Source organism: Artemia sp. Qi Xiang Cuo, chromosome 19 (genome assembly GCF_049724085.1).
Source record: "Artemia sp. Qi Xiang Cuo chromosome 19, ASM4972408v1, whole genome shotgun sequence".
Taxonomy (NCBI): Eukaryota; Metazoa; Arthropoda; class Branchiopoda; order Anostraca; family Artemiidae; genus Artemia; species Artemia sp. Qi Xiang Cuo.
The window spans coordinates 60360764-60383403 of record NC_142812.1 but is presented as its reverse complement, the minus strand read 5'-3'; the positions used below and the strand labels follow the sequence as shown (position 1 = coordinate 60383403).

At 35.7% G+C, this 22640-nt stretch overlaps 1 protein-coding gene across 6 annotated transcripts in view; it reads left to right on the top strand.

Moving 5' to 3' along the window:
- The window catches only part of Esyt2 (extended synaptotagmin-like protein 2), a 234103-nt gene that overhangs the window by 45549 nt on the left and 165914 nt on the right, over nucleotides 1-22640 (top strand). For 5 of the 6 annotated variants that reach the window (XM_089104783.1, XM_089104781.1, XM_089104780.1 and 2 more), the window contains exons 2-3: nucleotides 16683-16858; nucleotides 20003-20173. In XM_089104783.1, the coding sequence (XP_088960909.1) occupies nucleotides 16697-16858; nucleotides 20003-20173 (333 nt within the window). In that variant the 5' untranslated portion in view covers nucleotides 16683-16696. Of the gene's footprint in view, nucleotides 1-9791; nucleotides 9922-16682; nucleotides 16859-20002; nucleotides 20174-22640 lie in introns of those variants that run through there. The other variant, XM_089104782.1, reaches the window with a different exon arrangement.

Below are 22640 nucleotides of genomic sequence, written 5' to 3'. Positions count from 1 at the left end.
CTCAAAGATCTACTTTCCAGAACTTTCAACTATGTTGAACACAAGGACTAACCAAAAATTTGGACTGGATGTGTTTGGGAAAATGGTGGGCGTGGAAGGGTTGCTACTAACCTTCCAATCACTTTCGAATGTTAAAAGACACTAACCATTTAAATTTCCAATCGAATGAGCCCTTTTTGGAGTTTCTACGATAAAGCTTTCTATAAAAACCTTATATGCCCCCAGGGCATAACTTACAACCCTTGCCCTGAGGGCTGTGGGGAGGGGGGGTTCATCCTGAAAGACCTAATTTCCAGAATTTTCAACCACGTTGAACAAAATGGTTATCTCAAAAGTTTGATTATATGTGTTTAGGGAAAAGGTGGGCATGAGAGGGGGGTTAGTTGCCCTCCAATCTCTTTCGACTATTGAAAAGTGCAGTAGCCCTTTGAATTTCCAATCGATTGAGCCCTTTTGAAGTTTCTACGACAACGCTTTCAATAATAACCTTATATGCCCCCCGGGGATAACTTACAACCTTGCCCTGAGGGCTGGGGGGGGGGATTGTCATCCTCACAGACCTAATTTCCAGAACTTTCTACTACTTTGAACAAATTGAACGAAACATTCGTTTATAAGTATTGTAGTTACTGTTTAGGAGCTGGACAAAAATTCCAGGGGGTTGGTTCAAACTCAGTACAACAACCCCCCCCCCCAGATGAAACTTTGATCCCTTCTACCTTTTATCCACCCCTGCTTTTTTCAAAAATTGTTGATAACTCCAAGGAGAAGTTTGATACCGCGAAAATTCACATTTTCTTTCTTTTAGCGCCGTGTACCCCTTAGTCCCCGCACACATTTATGAAAAAACGCAGTTCGAAGTACGTATTTAATTTACAGGTAAAACTCGCAAAAAAGCTTTTAAAATCGTAGGCATGATGCAAAAAAACGATATTAACATTTCTTACCAAAAATGAGCTTCTATACATTCATGGCTTTTGAACTTCTATTGTTTCTACAAAATTATAATCGAGATCTCAGGAATTCCGAAATCTCAAAGAAATAATCAGTTTCAATGCAGTCAATTGTTAACACTTAGCTATTCGCTTGATTCCTGAGCATGTTTTCTTGCAGGTGTTGAATTTTTTTTTTTTTTTTTTTTTTTTTTTTTTTTTTAAGACAGTGTAACTCAAACGTCAAATATTCGTCACCATGTCCAAGGGCCGTTATATATTCTTATATTTTTTATTATCATATATATATATATATATATATATATATATATATATATATATATATATATATATATATATATATATATATATATATATATATATATATATATATATATATATATATGTATATATAAACCCCGGCGCCGCGCCGATGACGGAAGACCGGCGGCGACGGGGCAAAAAACAGCACGCCGCGCCGCGCCACCGGTAAGACGCCGGCGGCGCGCCGCCGGTACAATGTCGGCGGCGTGCCGCCGGTGCGATCAATGCCGACCGCAAACATTAATGTTTCGAACAGATTCGAGCCTATTCATGAGTTCAAAAATTCACAAGTCGCTGGCTGGAAACTGGTCTTCTTCGTTATTCATCAAGAGAAGTATAGATCTGGTAGAAACGAAATGGATATGGCGTTTCAGAACCCTTGCATAATAGTTGAAGTATCTATTAGCTATGTATTCTTAACATAAATAATTATCAAAATTAGTAGTTTTTTTTCATCGAGCATTGCTGCATATAAAACTTCAAATACCGTATCACAAAATTAGTCATTTATCTGGGTAAAAACTTTGAATATAACTTTGAACTTAGAAGCCTAATTTTTTCATAATACCCTTTGCCTAAACTGTTTTGTCACATTTAAAACAGTTTAAATTGGTGACTTTGATTTTGTATGTTTTTTTTTTTTTTGCTCTTTTGGACTCCTAATAAGCCTTCTTTTATTAAAAACTGGTTTTTAATTAAAATTTAAAAAAATTCATTTTAAAGTTTTTTTTGGCTTCTTTATAGAAAATATGTCATGCAGGCTAAGGCTGAACTGCTGCCTTATTATCGCTTTTGGCTGCTCTTTTGGATATTATTCATTTTTTCTTTTGGGGATTCATTCCAAATTATAAACTGATAAATACCTAATATCAGTCAAATTATAAACTGTATCTAAAAGGAGTTAATTTATCAAATTGAAAAATACATGATGAACACTTCACATGAGAACACTTCAATTACAATGAAACAAAAAACACTTAATAGTTCATTCGCTATGAAGAAAAAAGAAGTGCCAGCTATTTTCTTCGGTAAAAAATGAAAAGCTCATCCGTTTTAAGTGTAATTAAATGGAACAATATGCAGACTGAAGTAGCTCCAGGAAGATGTTGAGATTTTCTTCCTAGTTCGTCACTTTTAATCCAAGCAAAATGTTAGGACACTTAGTATCAGTTATTGAGCTTAAGCTTTGATTTCCAAATGCTCACAAAAATTACCAAATTTAAGAAAGTCGCAACAATAAGTCACCTGTGGTCGAAATACTTAGACCACAGTATTTTGTGGTCCTCCTCTTTGATCCCCACCCAGGCTCAAAGCTTCTGCTATGGTCATTTCCATGGAAATCTCCAAAGAGTGTCTTTTTAGAATAGCTTTCAAGCATAGTTAGGGGTATTTATACTTTTTTACTATCCTTCAAAGCTTTGAACAAAGTTTTATGATATTCCAAATGTTATATTTGTGCATATTTTTGGTAATCATTTGTGGGTTGATCGAATTTTTTAAACCTCTGTAGATACGTAAGAACGTTGCAATATCTAGTACCCTGAGCTCATAAGACTGTCAAAGACTCCTCCTTGAACCTCCCAAGTTGCAAGCTTTTATTATGACCTGGCTTGTTAATGTAACTTGGGCACTGGACCAAGGGCGCCATTGTTACTCGAGCGCAACTTTAGGTGGGGATGTCGATATCGCTTTCGTCACGCCAATTCGTTTTAGTGTGAATCTACCTGGTACATAAGAATGAATGTTTTCAAAGTAAACCCGTTTCATCAATAGGAAAAAAAAACTGGATTGGACACATATGTCCCTTTCCCTTTGGACGATAAAACCATGCAATTGCTGTATCAAGTATAACTCACGAAAATCTTGTTAATTTCGTCAACTTTTCAACTTTTTGGCATCCCTGCTTTCAATAAAAAAAAAATCAAGGTACTATCACTTAAATATAATAACTCCCTATGCCCCCATTCTGGATATCATCTGGATAGGATACCGTCTCTGCTTTAAATAAAATAATTAACTTATCGGCACCTCTGCTTTAAAAAAAAATCGAGGTATTATCATTTATATATGATAGCTCAATACCCCCCCCCCCCTCTGGAAACCACCTTGATAGGATGCCGTCTCTGCTTTAAATTAAAAAAAAATGAACTTTTTGGGATCCCTACTTTCAATAAATAAAATTTCGAGCTATTATCATTTAAATATAATACCTCCCTACCCCCCCTTCTGGATACCACCTTGATAACATACCGTTTCAGCTTTCATTAGAAAAATAATTTACTGAATAATTAACAAGGTCACTATTAGGTTCAAACAAACACGCAAAAGAACGTTAAACAGCTTAGTGTTCCTTGAAAAAAATTGAGGGAATGAGTGTAAAGGGGCACAAAGACAACAACAAAAATGTCAAAATTATTCAGATATACCTCAAATAATTGTCAAACTGAGTCATAGATTTTCCATGGCATTCCATAAGATCAAAAGAATCGAATTAAAAGGGAGCACACACAAAAGCCAAATAAGGCCAGTAGCCTATGAGAAATCGCAAAATACCCAAGACAATGAACAACTCCTAATGGGGGGCCCTGGGTCTATCAAAATATTTCAATGGTTTCTCAGGGAATTTGATATCATTTTTTTCTGTCTCCATTTTAAATGAAAAAATAATTATCTTTTTGGTATCCCTGCTTTCAATAAAAAAATGAGGTATTATCATTTAAAAATGATAGCCCCGTGTCCCCCTCCCCTATAGGTAATAATTTACAATTTATTTATGAATCATATTTTTGGTTTACCTTCCGGTTCAATCTTTAATTCCCCAACCTTGTACATAGCTTAGTCTATTGCTAAATTTTGTCCCACCCGAAGGCTGTTTTTTTTTTGGGGGGGGGGGGGGTAAAATGTTCCAGAAAGAATATTGTATTTTCTATCAGGTGTTCAATAATTGAGTATTAAACATTAAGAAAATCTTATATAAAAACATCAAAAAAAAAAAAAATCTGCTAACTTACAATTCAGCCGTAGAAACAATCTGTCGGCTGTCAATTTCAAAATCCAACATAAGGCTGAGGCTGTATAGTAGTGAATGCGTTCTATAATTCTATTCAACCTGAAAATAAAATTCTTGACTACGAATGATTTAAGAAATAGCGATTGGGAAACTGCATTCGAAATGATTTAAACTCATTTCATAAAGACGATACTTTTTTTTTGTCAACATATGAAGAACTGTGTATATTTTAATATTTGCAATAGCATATTGCACCTGTCTGGTTTTTATGCAAAGTAACAAAAGAGACGAAAATTAATGAACAAGAGAGCAGTGAAGAATTATGGTATACAAAGTAATATTTGGCAGGGAAAGTCACTGGTGATAATTCACTAGGGGTGGCACCGTGACTGCGTGATTTTCGGGGATTCGGGGAACCAATTTTTTTTTCGGGGTGACGCATAGATTTTCGGAGAAATATCTGAAAATTCGGGGATAGTGCAAGCCCTGCTTGATTTCTAGTCAGGAAAATCAAAATACTAAACCACACGAGAAGGAAAAGCTCCGACTTCACGGTTGACGCAATAAAGAATTACCGCAAAATTAATTTTAAGTCGACCGACCGCCGTCACCTTTGCCGGCTGTAGTGTGCTTGCGGCGTGCCAGCGACGTTACGACAATTTAGTGGTGTTTGATCAGGCCTCTCGTTGGTGGCGTTCGGTCGATCTACCGGTGCGGTGTCGGGGTCTATATATATATATATATATATATATATATATATATATATATATATATATATATATATATATATATATATATATATATATATATATATATATATATATATATATATATATATATATATATATATATATATATATATATATATATATATATATATATATATATATATATTTATATATATATATATATATATATATATTTATATATATATATATATATATATATATATATATATATATATATACATATATATATACTTATATATATATATATATATATATATATATATATATATATATATATATATATATATATATATATATATATATATATATATATATATATATATATATATATATATATATATCTTTATATATTTTTTTCTTTTTTTTTGCCCTTTGATATATGTTCGAAGAAAGATAGTTACATTTTTTGAAAGATAGTTACACTGTCTTAAAAAAAAAAAAACCTATTGTTCTACCTATTGGTTGTGTTTATGATGCAAAGGCAGCGTGATCTTCGTCGCTATTTAACATGGTAAAAATACCCTTAATCCGCAAAATTGCTATATTTTTTTTTTTTTGCAAAAAAAAACGTTACGACGCCGCCTCTGCCGGCGGCGGCGTGCCTGCGGTGCGCCGGCGGCGTTACGACACTTCGGTGGCGTTCGACAGGGCCTCTCGTCGGCGGCGTTCGGTCGATCCGCCGGCGCGGCGCCGGGGTCTATATATATATATATATATATATATATATATATTTATATATATTATTTATTATTTTTTGCTTTTTTTTGCCCTTTGATATATGTTCGAAGTATTTTTTGAAAGATAGTTACACTGTCTTTAAAAAAAAAAAAAACCTATTGTTCTACCTATTGGTTGTGTTTATGATGCAAAGGCAGTGGGATCTTCGTCGCTATTTAACATGGTAAAAATACCCTTAATCCGCAAAATTGCTATATTTTTTTTTTTTTTGCAAAATGCAGAACTCGGGAACCAGTGGTGCCAGTTGGAGAATACGGAGAGGGGGCTTGTGTTCCTCCTAAAATTTATTACCTTCTTAGATTTTAAAAAGTGCCTTTGGGGGGAAATTTTCGTTTAAAAAGGCCTTTTTTTGGTACTTTCATTCAGAAAAAAAAAAAAAAAAATGTCAAGTCGTAATGGAAGTTAAGTGTAATTCAGGCTTAATGGTGTCAAATGTATATCAGAGTTACTTCTCAGAAGAAAACACTTACCATCATCTTTTTTGTGGAAATTGAGATAAAAGTTTGCTTGGATGCTTGCCCATATCGTGCATGGGAAGCTTTGGCTCAAGAGACCGTTTTTTTTGTTGCAAATTATGTTCCGTTCTCATGGAAACTTGTCTCGGTGAATGTTTCTGGTATTCTTTATTTTCGATCCTAGTACTCTTTATACATTTTCTTTAAATGTTTTAATACAGTGCATAACAAATGTTGGCGTATTGCGTCCATCGTCTACCAAAAGAACTATTCAGATTTTAATAATTTTTCGAGAGACGTAAAAACAACAGAAATGTAAACAACTCAACAACAAAACAGTAAACAATAGAAAACAGCAAACAACAGAAGATGCAAAATCAACAGACACACAAACAGTACTGGACTCGGTAAATTTATGCGGACCACTTAAAATAGCAGTTTTTTTTATTCTCACTCCTTCAAGCTACCTTTAAACTTCCACTCCTAAATTTTGGGTGCCAAAGCTGGATTTTTCGAAAATAGGTTACACTATCACAATCATGGTTGCAGCGATAGCTGGAACCTAGTAAAGAACGAACCATGGCCCATAGCAACCGAAAATTGAAAAAACGCATTTTGAAAAATGGTAAAATTCTTAATGGTATTCGTATTTCTTAATGGTAAAATGTTATTTCAAATATGGCAACTTAAAAAAATAGCCTGAAACCCCAAAGAATATTTATCTAGAGTTGTATTTTATCAATCACTTTTTTTTTTTTTTTTTTTTTTTTTTAATATAACCGACTCCAACTCTCGAACTTTCAGAAAATGCTTAAAGGGGAAGATCAATTGACCAAAGGACAATATGTGCATGCTACTACTACTACTATCGCTGCTACATTTACTACTACTGCTACTACTTTTGCTAGTTCAACTATTACCTCTATTGCAAGTGCTTGTAAGGCTATGAGCATTAAGATGAACATCACAAAAGTATATAAATATACAGGTTGTCAAAAGGATATATAAACAATGGCATAGCAGTGACTAATTGTATTAAGCTGAAACTTCCTGGACTTGACGAGAATGATGTTCAAATCACCAAACGACAATACATATATCATTAATACTACCACTGAAGTTTTTGCAACTAATGACGCTAAGGGTATTAAGGGTTTAAACATTTTTGCCTCTCAATTACTCGAACTATCTGTCTCGGCTTTTTCTACAATTAGCCATGTCTTGATGCCTACTGCAAAATACTTGATTGATTTTCAACTGAAAATCAAATATTTTGCAGTAGGCATCAAGACATGGCTCATTGTAGAAAAAAAGCCAAGACAGATAGTCCGAGTAATTGAAAGGCAAAAATTTTTAAATGGTACGGGTATAATGGTCGGAGTAAGTATGGCTCTCTTATTGGACAATGACTCGTGTATTAGTTTTTGGAAAGGCACGCCTGCCTAGAGTCTCAACCAGGTTGACCAGGAATTTAAAATTGACATAGGACCATTATATTGCCTGGAAATAGAGGCAAACAAGGCACACCCGCCTATGGTCTTAGGAAGGTTGACCAAGAGTTTAGCATTGACACAGGACCATTAATTTGCTTGGAATAACAGGCAAACAATCGTTTAAAGCCATCTTCATCTTCCAAATAGTACCTATTCATTGCCTAAGCTCATCCCCGCATTCTGAGCAAATTTTAATTTTTCTGAGCAAATTTTAATTTTTCCAATTTTTGGGTCACTCACTAGCCCGAGACTCTGGGCGGGTGGGTGCCCCCAAATATTGTTCCAAATCTCTCTCTCAATTTAGCACTTGTTCGCGGATGTCCACCATCACCAATCACTTTCCAAATAGTATCTATTCAATGCCCCAGCTCAGTCCAGCATTCTGAGCAAATTTCAACTTTTCAGAAATTTTTCAAATTTTTGGATCACTTGCCTGAGACTCTGGGCAGGTGGGCGCCTCCAAAAATTGTCCCAAATTCCTCTCTCGCCTTAGAACTTATTGACGGATGCCTAAAGCCGTGAATGATTTAGACTGTTTCCCTAGCGGTAACCATTCGCTACACACATACCAACAATATTTTTGTGTCATTTTCAAATGGGGTCCAAATCTAGCCCATGTCCATCGCTTAGCATTCAAGCCTTTTAAGGGAAAATATAGGGGAAGTTTCAATTAAACGATAAAACTGCATGTATGCAGGTTTTCAAAAGGGCATATGAGCAATATCATAGGCAGCGCCGCTCTTTACTATAGCTAGAAACATCATTGAAACTTTTAAAGGAGCTAATTTGATTTAAGATTAATAGTTCTAGTGCCCTTTTAAAGAGTAAAAAGAAATTGGAGGGCAAATAGCCCTCCTTCCAAGCCCATTCATTTTCCATTTACATCTAAATAAAATTTTGAGACAGCCATTTTGTTCAGCATAGTAGAACAGTCCAGAAGCTTTGTCTCTAAGGATACTGGGTATGTTAATCCCCCACAGTTATGGAATTGGCCCATTATGCTTTAAAACTAAATCGAAAGCCACTGTTTATGGTTGTCAATAAGAAACCTCAGCAATATAACGAGAACGACTGAAATTTCGTATTTTTTGCCATAAGAAAGATCACGAATTGGTGTTTTTTTTTCCCTTGGAGTGATTGTATAGAACCAATGTTCCTAGAAGATTGGGCGAGGACTCCTTCGGACGGAATCAAAATCTTTAGTGCGCTTTTTAAAAGACCAATAAGATTGAATGTCAACTATCGCCCCCCCCCCCTTCCACGCCCCTTTTTTCCTCAAATGGATCCGATAAAAATTTTGGGATAGCCATTTGATTAAGTATAGTTGAAAGGTCCAACAACTTTGCCTTTGGGGATGGCAAGACCCCCCTCCCCATAGTCCCGGAGCAAAGGTTCCTAAGTATACTAATTTACAGTCTTGACTCTGATTCAAAGATAACGACTCTGAGTGCTTTTACAGTTAGCTAATACCTGCTCCTCGACTTTGTTTTTACAGTAAGATGGTTGATGGATATCCAAGAATGGTCTGGTTTCTTTCCGCCAACTCTAACTCCGAGATGCGGAACCGTATCAGGGATTTTAACTTTCGATTGTGGAGAGCTTACCAAAAGATTTCTTGTTCTGGGTAGGGGGGCTTCGACTCTTTTATAAGCAATTTTATGACAACTTCTTGACTACGATTCAAGTCATACAAAAAAGTTTCCCAATTTCTTATCACGCACGTAGGGGATTTTTGGGAGTGTGCCAAATAAGACATAACAGATATTACTATTTAGCAAATCTAAGAAAAAACACGAAATAAGAATTTTGGTGATATTTTGTGAATAAATCCCCGGAATGCTTCCTTGGTTGGTCCATTTGACGCGGCTGGAATACAAGGAAAACAAATGGCACCTAAAGCGTTTCTTAATGAGTTATGCACCTGGCAACCATGTTTTGTATTGACAATTTGTATTTATCACTTGAAGTATTGTTCATTTTGGATCCAAATGTATCATAAAGCGTAGGCGGGCTTTTTCCTTCACTTTTGTTACTTGTTTATTCAAAGTTATGATGTCACGAAATTTACCTTTTTTCATATAAACACGTCATTTTTGGACGCCTTTTCGGGATTTGAATCGATGCCCATGCTTTTGGCATTTAGTCTTTCGCTCGTCTTTGTGTTTGAATTGAGAAACTGCGACCGGCTAAGTTTTGAATTTTCTAGGGATTAATATTCAGGTAATCTTTAGTTGTTCTCTTTACTTAGTTCTTTACCTAGGCAGCGCTATTGTGCTGCCTATGAAAGAGGCTGCTGGGCTAACTGATAACCTATTGTCTTTTGATCCTTCTTGGCACCGAGCATGATACGGATCCATGGACAACGGACCCATGTCCGTAGAAATGAATAAAGCAATGCAGTCCAGATTATGGCAAAATTTGGCGGTCAGCTTTTGCTGTTAACATAGATTGACGTTAAATTATTGAAGTTAGGAATAATTGTCGTAATTTCAGGAGTAGTCTACAGCTTGCTCGTTTTTGCATAGCCTAAGAAAGAACTGTTGAGTTTCATAGTCTAATTTCACCCATAAAAAAAAATTGTTGTGGTTGTGGCCTCCCACCCAGCCGCACAATCCCCCCCCCCCAATTGAACAATATGGGCGGACAAGCAACAATTTTTTTCGTTTGAGTTTTCAATTTAGCTCTTTTGATCCATCAGAAAACTTAAATTCCTTTGCAAGTTTTTCCTCGTTTTTAGTTAAAAGAGCTAGAAAAAGAAAGAAAAAGAAAAAGGCACTTATGTATTTTACGAGAAACACTCGAGAAGTGAAGTTTAGTTAATGCTATTGAAATAAAACATAAAATGATGAAAATATAATAATTTATTAGCAAAATTATGAAAATTACAACTTAGAATTATGTACCCAGAAAGCAGAAATACCCTTAAGAATCGCGTTGAAATAAGTTCTGCCTTCTGCCTTTACTGCCGCCCGCCACATGTACTCTGCTAAGTATGATTTTAAATGATGGGGTGGGGGGAGATGTACCTTGTTACCGTTTATTCCTCCACTTTAAGGAACCCCACATTCTCTCTACTTTGTGGGTAGTTGAATTAAAATCAAGTAGGTTAGGTTAGTATTTATTTTTTATTATATCTTCACGATCCAAATTCTCGTATAATACATATATACAAAAAAAGTAAAGTAACCTAACCTCCTCCCCCCAATATGCAAATATATAGCCCAATTATACAACTCCAATGCATTCTGTCACCCGTCATTTGTTTTTGTGGCTATGCAACCGGTTTTCTGAGATTTTACATTCAGCATACTTCTCGACTGTGTTTGGTATAATATATAAGTCCCCAAAAATATTGGGGAAATTTATGCCTAAAAAGGTACTTGGCTCATGTGATGTTCCAAATTCGCATTTACCTATCTCTGATTTTTCATGGACGTCTAGTGCCTGATACTTTTATTAAATCTCTTTATTTTATAGTAGCAAATCCTCTTAATCTTTCCTCTTTAGTTGTTTTCTTTTTATTCGTTTCGGAAATCGTCGTGCCTTTCCTTTTATAAATGAAAAGTTTAATAATAAAACTTATTCCGAAACAAAATGAAAATATAGAGCTATGTATTAACTGGTAAAACATTTAATTAAGACAGTGAACTAAACAACTAGTAAATTATTCAAAAAGAATTATTAAACAATAAGTAAAATAATGCAATCAACATGCATAATAACATAATGAACTAACATAATAACATGAATAAATAACTCAATGGAATATGTTAAACTAAATGATGTCTCTCTCTCTTTCCGTTAAGAAAGTTGTCCGGAGGTGAAAACCCAAATATTCGGGTATCACTATCATAGGCAGCCGCACTGCCTAAGTAAAGAACGATGTTGGCACAATGTATTATTTTTTTCCCCTACCAGGGCACTTCGTATCGAAGGAGTTGTCGTAGAAACTTCGAAAAGGGCTCATTCGATTGGAAATTGGAATGGCTAGTGCCCTTTTAATAGTCGAAAGTGTTTGGAAGGTAGCTAACACCCCTTCCTCGCCCACCATTTCCCCAAACACACCCAATCAAAATTTTAAGATAGCCATTTTGTTCAGCGTAGTTGATTTCCAGGTAGAAATTATGTTTTTGTGGAGGACACTCCCCCCACAGCCCTCAGAGCAAGGGTTTTAAGTTAGGCCCTGGGGGCATTAAAGAACGATGTTGGCAAAATGTATTATTTATTATTAATTTTCCTTTAGACCAGGGTACTTAGTATCGAAGAAGTTGTCGTAGAATCTTCGAAAAGGGTTCATTTGGAAATTGGAGTGGTTTGTGCCGTTTTTAATAGTCTAAAGTGATTGGAAGGCATCTAACACCCCTTCCGCGCCCACCATTTCCCGAAACAAATCCAATCAAAATTTTGAGATAGCCATTTTGTTCAGCGTAGTTGATTTCCAAATAGAAATTATGTTTTTGAGGAGGATACTCCCCCACAGCCCTCAGGGCAAGTGTTGTAAGTTATGGGGCCTGTAAGGTTTTTATAGAAGGCGTTGTCGTAGAAACTTCAAAAAAGGCTCATTCGATTGGAAATTCAAAGGGTTAGTGCCCTTTTCAATAGTCGAAAGTGATTTTAGGGCAACTAACCCCCTCTTACGCTAACCTTTTCCCCAAACACGTCCAATCAAAATTTTTAGATAGCCATTGTATTCAACGTAGTTGAAAGTTTTGGAAATTAGGTGTTTCAGGATGACAAACCCTCCCCCTCACAGCCCTCAGGGCAAGGGTTGTAAGTTTTGCCCTGGGCATATAAGGTTTTTGAATAAATCGTTTTCCTAGAAACATCAAATAGGGCTCATTCGAATGAGAAATGGAAGGGCTAGTGCTCTTTGTTATGGTCGGAATTGATTAGAGGGCAACCAACTCCCCTCTCACGCACAGCATACCTCCAAACAAATCCAATCAAAGTTCTGTATGTATTTTGTTCAACGTAGTTGGACGTTTTGGTAATTAAGTCTTTTAGGATGATAACCCCCTCAGAGTTCTCAGTACAAGGGCTGTAAGTTATGCCCTGGGAGCTAACCTGGGGGCTTTCCTCTGGCGCTAACCTTTTCCCCAAACAAATCCAATCAAAATTTTTAGATAGCCATTGTATTCAACGTAGTTGAAAGTTTTGGAAATTAGGTCTTTCAGGATGACAAACCCTCCCCCTCACAGCCCTCAGGGCAAGGGTTGTAAGTTTTGCCCTGGGCATATAAGGTTTTTATAGAAAGCGATGTTGTAGAAACTTAAAAAAGGGCTCATTCAATTGGAAATTGAAAGGGCTAGTGCCCTTTTTAATAGTAGAAACTGATTGAAGGGCAACTAACCCCCCTCTCACGCCCACCATTTCACCAAACACATCCAATCAAAATTTTTAGATAGCCATTTTGTTCTACGTAGTGGAAAGTTTTGGAAATTAGGTATCTTAGGATGATAACCCCCTCAGAGCCCTCAGTACAAGGGCTGTAAGTTATGCCCTGGGGCATATAAAGTTCATATAGAAAGTTGTTGTATAAATTGCAAAAAGGGCTCATTTGATTGGAAATTGAAAGGGCTAGTGCCCTTTTTAATAGTCGAACGGGAATGGAGAGTAATTAACCTCCCTCTCACGGCCACCATTTCCCCAAATACATTCAATCAAAGTTTAGAGATATCCATTTTGTTCAATGTAGCTGAATATTCTGGAAATTATTTGTTTGAGGATGACAAACTCCCCAGAGCCCCCAGGGCAAAGGTTGTAAGTTATGCCTTGGGGGCATGTTTGGTTTTTATGGATAGCGTTGTCGTAAAAACTTCAAAAGGGGCTCATTTAATTGGAAATTGATGGGCTAGTGCCCTTTTTAATAGTCGAAAGTGATTGGAGGGTAACTAACCCCGCGCTCACGCCCACCATTCCGCCAAACACATCTAATAAAAATTTTGAGATAGCCATTTTGTTCAACGTAGTTTAAAGTTCTGAAAATTAGGTCTTTGAGGATGACAACCCCCCCCCCCAGGGTTCTATGAAACATTATACTTTACTGAAAAAAATACAAATGAATGTGCATTGTCAGTTTAATATACATGTACTGATATTTAGTAATCAAAATGTTAATATTATTTGATTTATTAAACTTATAAAAGTAAAGACATTTATATTTTTTTCAGTAAAGTGCAAATTATGTTCTGGCCTTGGGAAGACATAGGGGTTTTGAGCCCGACTCATGTTAATTTCTACTCGTCTTGAGTTTGACTCGGTTATTTATTGTAATTTCTGCTCGTTTTGGGTTTCATCTATTTATAAATGCTTATTTGTGGTAGTTCCACGCTTGGTAGGTTATTTGATTTTATTTTTGCTCGTTTTTGGTTTAATGGGGTTCTTTACTTTTCTTTGAAAAACTTATTTTTGGAAAATGTTATATGTTAATTAATTTTAGTAAGATCGCTCTCTAAATCTAAACTTTTACCCTTAGGTGTATATTTCTATATTTTCGTTTTATTTGGGTTTCATTTTGCGTTCGTCTTTGAAAATTTGATTCCTGATAAGAATTTAGTGTGGTTGTAAGTGTAAACAAGCTTTATGAATAAATAATTGTTTTTCTATAAACTTGAATAAAATAATTCCATTTTGTTATTTGCAGAATTTTTTGCTTCAGCATATAATTAGAAGGTATTCTATTAGCTCGAAGCCACGCGAGAAGTCAAGTTTTGTTAATGCTAATGAAATAAAACAAAATAGGATGAAAATAAAATAGTTTAGAAACTAATTTTGGCTATATATTTGCGCATTAGGGGTGGGGAGAGGGGTGGGAGGTAAAGCACAGCATATATTAAATACGTAACCTAACCTAGGTACCTTTTTTCCCTCTAAACCCCAAAAAACTAAAGTTTAAATATTGTAAACAAAGTGATAAATCACTGTTTGCAATCATCAGCATAGGGAATATCCGTTGAAAAAACCTGTTTCAACGCATCTAGTTTCTTTAGCATCTGCGCTGTACAATATGTCACGTGAATCCGAGCTAATAGAACCGTACCAATTAGAATATGAATTTTCGTTTGTCCCATTTGACCTAGGTAAGAAAGTCCAAATTCTAGATAAAGTTTTATTACTGATTGATTAAAAAAATTACGTAGCAGATAAATAAAAAATGAGGTAATTTTACTTTCCTTATCCTCTTCTAAACCAGCTAAAATAATAATAAAATTGTTACTTCATTCTTATCAGTATAAATTTATTATATGTTATTTTATAGAAGCCTGTAATTTGTTCCAGTGTATTTAAAAAAAAAGAAAAAAAAAAGTCAATTACACTCCCCAGAAAGCAAATAAAAATTAGGTATTTTACTTGACTTTTCCCCTTCTAAGTTAGTTAAATAAAAAAACCTACTTCATTCTTGCCTTTATAACTTTATCAAACATTCTTTTTGCACAAGCTTTTAACTTAATCCAAATTTTTGGCGCTCTTGCCTATGTTAGTTAAAACAAAAATGTTATTCACACTCCACAGAAAGTAGATAAATCAAAAACTAGGTACTCTTATCAATCAAAATAGAAGAGTGAAGATAAAGAGGTGAAGTTAGGTAGCAATAATATAGATCAAGTCGATAGACTCCCTTACCTAGGCAATATCAAACAGTTCGTAACGAACTGTAAATAATGAGCAACTCGGCCCAATAGTAACAAAAGCTCTAAAAAACATAATTTTGATAACAGTAGATGCATCAAAGGAATTGGCTTTCTATGTTTAATGTTACCCATCAATAGCTGCGATCCTGAGAAAATTTGCCTTATTTTTGAAAAAGGGGGAAACACCCCCCCCCCCCCCTCCTAAAAAAGTCAAGAGATCGCAATGAAAATCACACTATCAGATTCAGCATATCAGAGAACCCTATTGTTGGGGTTTGAAACTCCTATCTACAAAAATATGGAATTTTTTAATTTTTTTTTTTTGCCAGAAGAAAGATCACGAATGTATGTTTATTGCCCCCTCCCATGCTCCTTTCCCAAAAAAAATGTCCAATCGAAATTTTGAGATAGCCATTTGATTCAGCGATGTGAAAAGATACAATAACTGTGCCCTTAGGAATGACACGACCCTCCCCCCCCCCCATAGCCCTTGGGGAATGGGCTATAAGTTCTGCAATGCTAATTGTTAACATAAAGTATATGTTATTGGGCAATATACGGATATTTTTTGGGGGGAGGGGGGGTTTTTGTGGGGGAGAGGGATTTTCCATAGACAAAATCTTTCGGAGGGAGTTCTTAGGGGAAACTTTACACGGGAGGGAGGGGATTTGAAAAACGGTCAGAAATTTAATTAAAAAAAAAACAAATTTTTTCAACTGAAATAAAGAGCAGCAGTAAAATTAGAAACGAACATAAATTATTTCATATGTGAGGGAGGCTGCCTCTCCCTCAACCTCGGCTAAAAAAGTTATAGCTTTAAGTTCTTATAAAAAAGTTCTTACCAAGCCTGCGTTGACCTCAACAGGCTTAGTGCTGCAGTGGGTTGTTAGTAATAGTTGCATTAAAACGGGAAACCAATTCTATTTATAAATAACAAAATTCCTACTTCATTCTTATTTGTATAGTTGTATTAAATGTTATTTTATAAACGTTTTTGATTCCAATTTCGATTAGTTTAAATACTTTCGAATCTTTCATTCTTCTTTCCCGTATTGTCTGCCATTTTTTTTACAATTGCAGTGGAAATGTTTTCACACCAACTTTTATTAGTTAGGTTTGCTGCAAATAAAACAAAAAGTGAACTTTGAAACCAGTTTTACCCAATTAAACAGAGTCAAATTTCAAAGCACTTTCACAGCAATGCTAAATTGAGTTATGTTTTGTAACATAACATTACTTTTGCTGTTATTTTGGTTTATTGTTTTGAGTGGATAAACATTTAGCTGTTATTGTTGCTAGAAATGTAGAGCTTTTGTAGAAATACAAAAAATTAATACAATGTATCTGTAGATCTCTATACAAGTATGGCAGCTTCCAATGGCGATGCTTCTCAAGTGCAAGAGGTCAAAGATGAGGAGCCGAGTCAACCCCCTACACCATCGTCGCAAACCGTCAGTACTGGTAGTCTAAAATCAATTATGAAACGTTTTCTTCAACATTTCCCACTCTTGCTGGGTTTGTATATGGTATGTTTTTTTTAATTATGTTTATCAGTTGACCCAAGGAGTACGGGAAACCTATGAAGTTTTAACTTTGGTAGGGGTAGGAGTAACTTGTGGAGGTACCGACCAAGAATTACTAGTGCCACTAACAGTGTAGCTTCTGGTAATGGGCTTACGTAGCTTCTTCTCTAGGGGGGGGCAGCCGATTCTGTGATGAAGGGGGTGGGGCTGAAGTTACATTGTCAGTTCACAAAACCTTACATTGCCAGTAAGTTTTATCATACCTATGAAATCTTTATTAATAAGTAATCACCAAAAATCATAAATCATGTACAAGCTTCAGCATTAACCAGTCTTTTTGAATTAGAGCTAAATCTTTCCAAGACATTATGGATAATTGATTCTGGTTATATTGATTCTGGGACTTCATTAAAAACTAGAAAATTTCAAAGAAACTTGGTTAAGTCCGCAATATAATACGATCAAGGTTAAATTTTTCCTATAAGTCATAACCGGTAACCATTTTTTTTCTATTTTAAAGAATTATTTTAAATCGAGATCCATTTTGCACAATAGTAGGCCTGTGTTTAGCGTAGGAAAGTCTTGGCAGGCTAAGGGGGCTAGTTGGATTTAAGCTGGTAGGCCTACTGATGCCAAAATTTTGCTGTTTTTGCTCTCCCCTACATATTAAAGTTCTTTGAAAGACAAAAATGCAACAGCAAAGGGTAGTTTAGTAGCTTAGGGCTAAACAAGTCGTTGACGTCGTTGACGATTTTCCTTTTTGACACTATTGCTATTTTCCTTTTTTTATAAGTTTTTGAGTTAGTCGTTCATCTGGTGAGGATGAGGAGGTATCAAAGACGAGTTTTTATGAAGAAATCACTTTGATCTCATTCAGTCGAAGTGTTATAAGAGAGGCTCATAGGTCGCTTGGTTATGCCTCTGGAAGAAAAATTTTTACCATATCTTTGGAACAGTTCTACTAAATTGCCCGCAGAAGATCGCAAGATTTTTTTTCCTTGAGGGTGGGGGGGATATTTGATACTTTGAATAAAACTTGGCCACAAATTCCTGAAAATTTAGAATTTCGTCCTAAATACGTCCCTGGCCCTGGGTTGGGTAAAATCATAAAAAATGACTGAAGATGTTTTGGGATTTCGTTATGTAGGTATTAGCTGTGATAATTGAACCACGCATCCCAAGTAACTAAAGAGAAAAATTAATCATTATCATAGATGACCACAGATCTGAGCCTTTGGTGCGGAGGGGGGGGGGGGAGAAGCACCAAAAGAGCAAGTTCTTCCGCCATAATTTTTCTTGAACGGTCCCTTGGGCTAACTTTTGGAGTGTTTTTTTTTTTGTTATAAGTACATGACATCACTTGGTAATTTGAAAAATGGTAAAAACTGTAGAAATGATGATATGCCGTGGTGGCCCGGGCCCGGAAGCCCTCTTTTCTTACATGTCTTTACTAGTGTAAACGTCTTTGAATTTTTGTTGTTTTCTTCTTCAAATGCAGATTTAGGTTTAGCACAAGGAAAGGGAACCGAACCCACAAGAATTAAAGAGCAAGTGCGTTACGTGTTATGGCAAATACATAGAAACAGTGCACGGTAGGATTACGTGCAAGAGGAGGCTTCCTTCACTGAGGATTGGAAGAACAGCTTTAAGGAACGCTGCACCTCAATTTGGAATGATGTACAGAAGGACGTTATCCTTGAAAACCCGTCTTTTGATTCCCTTAAAAGGAAGTTGGACAGACCCGGTTCTAGGGAGAATAAGCTGAATTTTAGGGGGAAGGGGCTTACCTGGTCTAATCCGCACTTCCAATGCTGGATAATAGAAATCTCAGAACAAAAATATAAAAATATAAGGCAATGTCATTCAGCCAGGGGTAGGGGCTGGCACCAATTTGTTGGAGCCAATTTTCCCAAATCAAGTGAAAATGATAGTGAAAACTGAACAATGAGCCATATATTACCATAGAAGCAAAGATATACTAAAGAAAAATGACCTGTCTGTCCTAGGTATAACATAGGTAAATGGCTCAATTGTGGCATATCAGTCCCTCATTTTTAACAGTCTGATGCACTGAATTTTTTTTATAAGAAACAAAGGCCATGGGTAAATTACCTATAGATACAAATGACTCGCACCCGTTGGAATCATCACTCATCGGTTCTCAAGGTGGGAATATTATTGATAGTAGTAGTAATAACAGTCATCATAGTAGGACTAGTCATGGTAGAATGAGTCGCTGCAGGAATAGGCGCAGTTGGAATATAAGTAGTGGGATCGGATATTCGACTGCCTTAATGCCTAGCATCAGGAGTGGATTAAACTTCTGATCCAAGAGTACGATGTGAGGCTGCTATCTTTTGATATCAGGAAATCTTTTGATGAATGGTCAGAAAAGTCCCAAGCATACGGAATTTTTTACTGTCTACTTCAGGCTCATCGTACTTACCATCTAATCTTCCAGGAGTAACTAGTAGAGGCTAGTGTGCATCGGGGAGCATCCTGGGGCCCAGACTTCTATGGGTGAATATCGACGACATGATTGGGGCCAGTATCACTTAAGCCTGTGCACAATTTTCTGACGATATGACAGTCCACGTAGCTGTCCGTAAGCATGATGACCCTGTACAAGCTTGCATGTCCGTAAAATCGGACCTTCTGAAGATAGAAGAGTGGCATGATGATTGGATGGCCAGCCTCAGTACATCCAAGTCTAAGAAGCTTCTAATCCCCTGATTGAATCTCTAGGGTTAACATCCCGACTTCATCCTCAAGGGTGAAGCTACCAAGAGAGTTGACGAGACACGGTCAGCTTACCCACAAGAGGTGACACCCATCCCTGTGTACTTAAAAATTGTTTTGAAAGACAGTACACCTCTATTTGTAATGGTCTCCCGAGGAAGATTATTCCTGAAAGCCTGTGCTAGTGCCTTTAAAAGAAGATTCAACTGTCAAAACTCTAGGGATAAACTAGGCAAATAGTTAACTAGTAGCATATCAGGCCCTAATTTCTTATGGTCAAATTCCATGAAAGTCATCTTAAAAAAAAAAAAATCTGTAAATGGCGTTCTGTTTTATTTCATCGCTTTGTCTCTATATTTATCTCTAACCCCACAAAAAAGAAAAAGAATCTATGTATATTTTCTACAGGCTGGTTATTTTCGGATGAGTCTTGTTTGGATAGTTGGTGCTGCAGGCTTAACGGCTGTGCGGGAGCAGTGGAGAAAAGAAAGAGATTTCCGAATGAATAGTGCTCGCCTTGCCAACTTCATTGATGAAAGTGATATCATAAAAGCTCGTGTAGTGGACCTACCTTCTTGGGTAAGTGACTAAATTTTATTTTAATATCGTTACTTTTTTTTCTTTGATGAGTCAAAATTATACCCCAAAATCAATTTTTGTTTCATCTATGTTACATAAATTATGGTTATAATTGTGGCTTGAATTTTGGTGCTGTGTTTATTAATGAAGAATCGGCCTGTGTGTTGCTGATAATTCCTGTTGATATACCTGTTGAACCTTAATCTTGAAAAAAAAAGATTAATGTGAGTGACGTCATAATTATGAATACACTCGAAAAGCATACATACGTCGTATTTGCCTCAGTAGGGGTTTTATCGTTTTTAGTTTCTATGATGCAGCTGAAATTGCACATGAAACATATACATTAAAAATAATTAAAAAAATTAGTAACATAAAAAATTAGTTAAAATAAAATTAGTTAAATAGTAACATAAAAAATTAAAAACCAAATATGTACAAGGTGAATTCCCTTGCGGCATGTGGGATCGAACCTGAAATCTTCCGATGATTAGGAACGGTTCTTACCACTATACCACCACAAGGGTAAATGATTGTGTTATTTTAAAAGTTTATGTTAATTGGGAGAATCATAAGTTCCTATTTTTAATCACTTCATATTGTCCTGTTGGCTTAGAGGTTCGCTCAGGGCATGGATAGTAAATAATACGGAAATGTTGTCAAAATTGTTTAGGTGGAACTCCTTTTTTTATAGTTTGCTTTTTAAGGAGTTGTAATTGTAAGATATACCTGTTGAATATTCATTGAAAAGGAGACTTTAACGAAATACCATTAAAGGGGTCACACTGCTTGGGACGGGGGTTAAAATCTGTGGCCTCAGGCAGAGTCAACCCAGCTCCAAATGGGTGGAGCCCCCCATTGTACTTCCTAGCTGAAGGGCCACAAACGGAGATCATAACCGCCGGTATGGACTATCAAGTTGGATGCCGCATGCTTTTTTTCTAACGAGATACCGTTCTAATATTATCTTAAAATGATCTCTTAAACATCGTAGATTATTCTAAATTACCAAAACTCTCTTAAAATTATCTGAAAATTATTTTTTAAGCCATTGAGATAAAAATTGCGTATGTACGTGATTATAAAATGTAGCTGAGTTGTTTGGTCTTTTGTATTTTTCTTAATTTTAGCCGCATTTACAAGCTTTTCTTAGACTTTTCTTAACATTTTGGTCTTTTGTACCTTTCTCAATTCTAGCCGCATTTACAAGCTTTTCTTAGACTTTTCTTAGACATTTCTTAACATTTTGGTCTTTTGTACCTTTCTCAATTCTAGCCGCATTTACAAGCTTTTCTTAGACATTTCTTAGACTTATCTTGACATTTTGGTCTTTTGTACCTTTCTCAAATCTAGCCGCATTTACAAGATTTTCTTAGACATTTCTTTGACTTTTCTTGACATTTTGGTCTTTTGTACCTTTCTCAATTCTAGCCGTATTTACAAGCTTTTCTTAGACATCTCTTTGACTTTTCTTGACATTTTGGTCTTTTGTACCTTTCTCAATTCTAGCCGCATTTACAAGCTTTTCTTAGACATTTCTTTGACTTTTCTTAGCATTTTGGTCTTTTGTACCTTTCTCAATTCTAGCCGCATTTACAAGCTTTTCTTAGACATTTCTTAGACTTTTCTTGAAATTTTGGTCTTTTGTAATTTTTTCAAATTCAGCCGCATTTACAAGCTTTTCTTTGACATTTCTTTGACTTTTCTTAACATTTTGGTCTTTTGTACCTTTCTCAATTCTAGCATCATTTACAAGCTTTTCTTAGACATTTCTTTGACTTTTCTTGACATTTTGGTCTTTTGTACCTTTCTCAAATCTAGCCGAATTTACAAGATTTTCTTAGACATTTCTTTGACTTTTCTTGACATTGGTCTTTTATAGCTTTCTCAATTCTAGCCGCATTTACAAGCTTTTCTTAGACTTTTCTTGACATTTTGGTCTTTTGTACGTTTCTCAATTCTAGCCGCATTTACAAGTTTTTCTTAGACATCTCTTAGACTTTTCTTAACATTTTGGTCTCTTGTCCCTTTCTCAATTCTAGCCACATTTACAAGCTTTTCTTAGACATTTCTTAGACTTTTCTTGACATTTTGGTCTTTTGTACCTTTCTCAATTCTAGCCGCAGTTACAAGCTTTTCTTAGACATTTCCTTTACTTTTCATGACATTTTGGTCTTTTGTACCTTTCTCAATTCTAGCCGCATTTACAAGCTTTTCTTAGACATTTCTTTGACTTTTCTTGACATTTTGGTCTTTTGTACCTTTCTCAATTCTAGCCGCATTTACAATCTTTTCTTAGACATTTCTTAGACTTTTCTTAACATTTTTGTCTTTTGTACCTTTCTCAATTCTAGCCGCATTTACAAGCTTTTCTTAGACATTTGTTAGACTTTTCTTGGCATTTTGGTCTTTTGTACCTTTCTCAATTCTAGCCGCATTTACAAGCTTTTCTTAGACATTTCTTAGA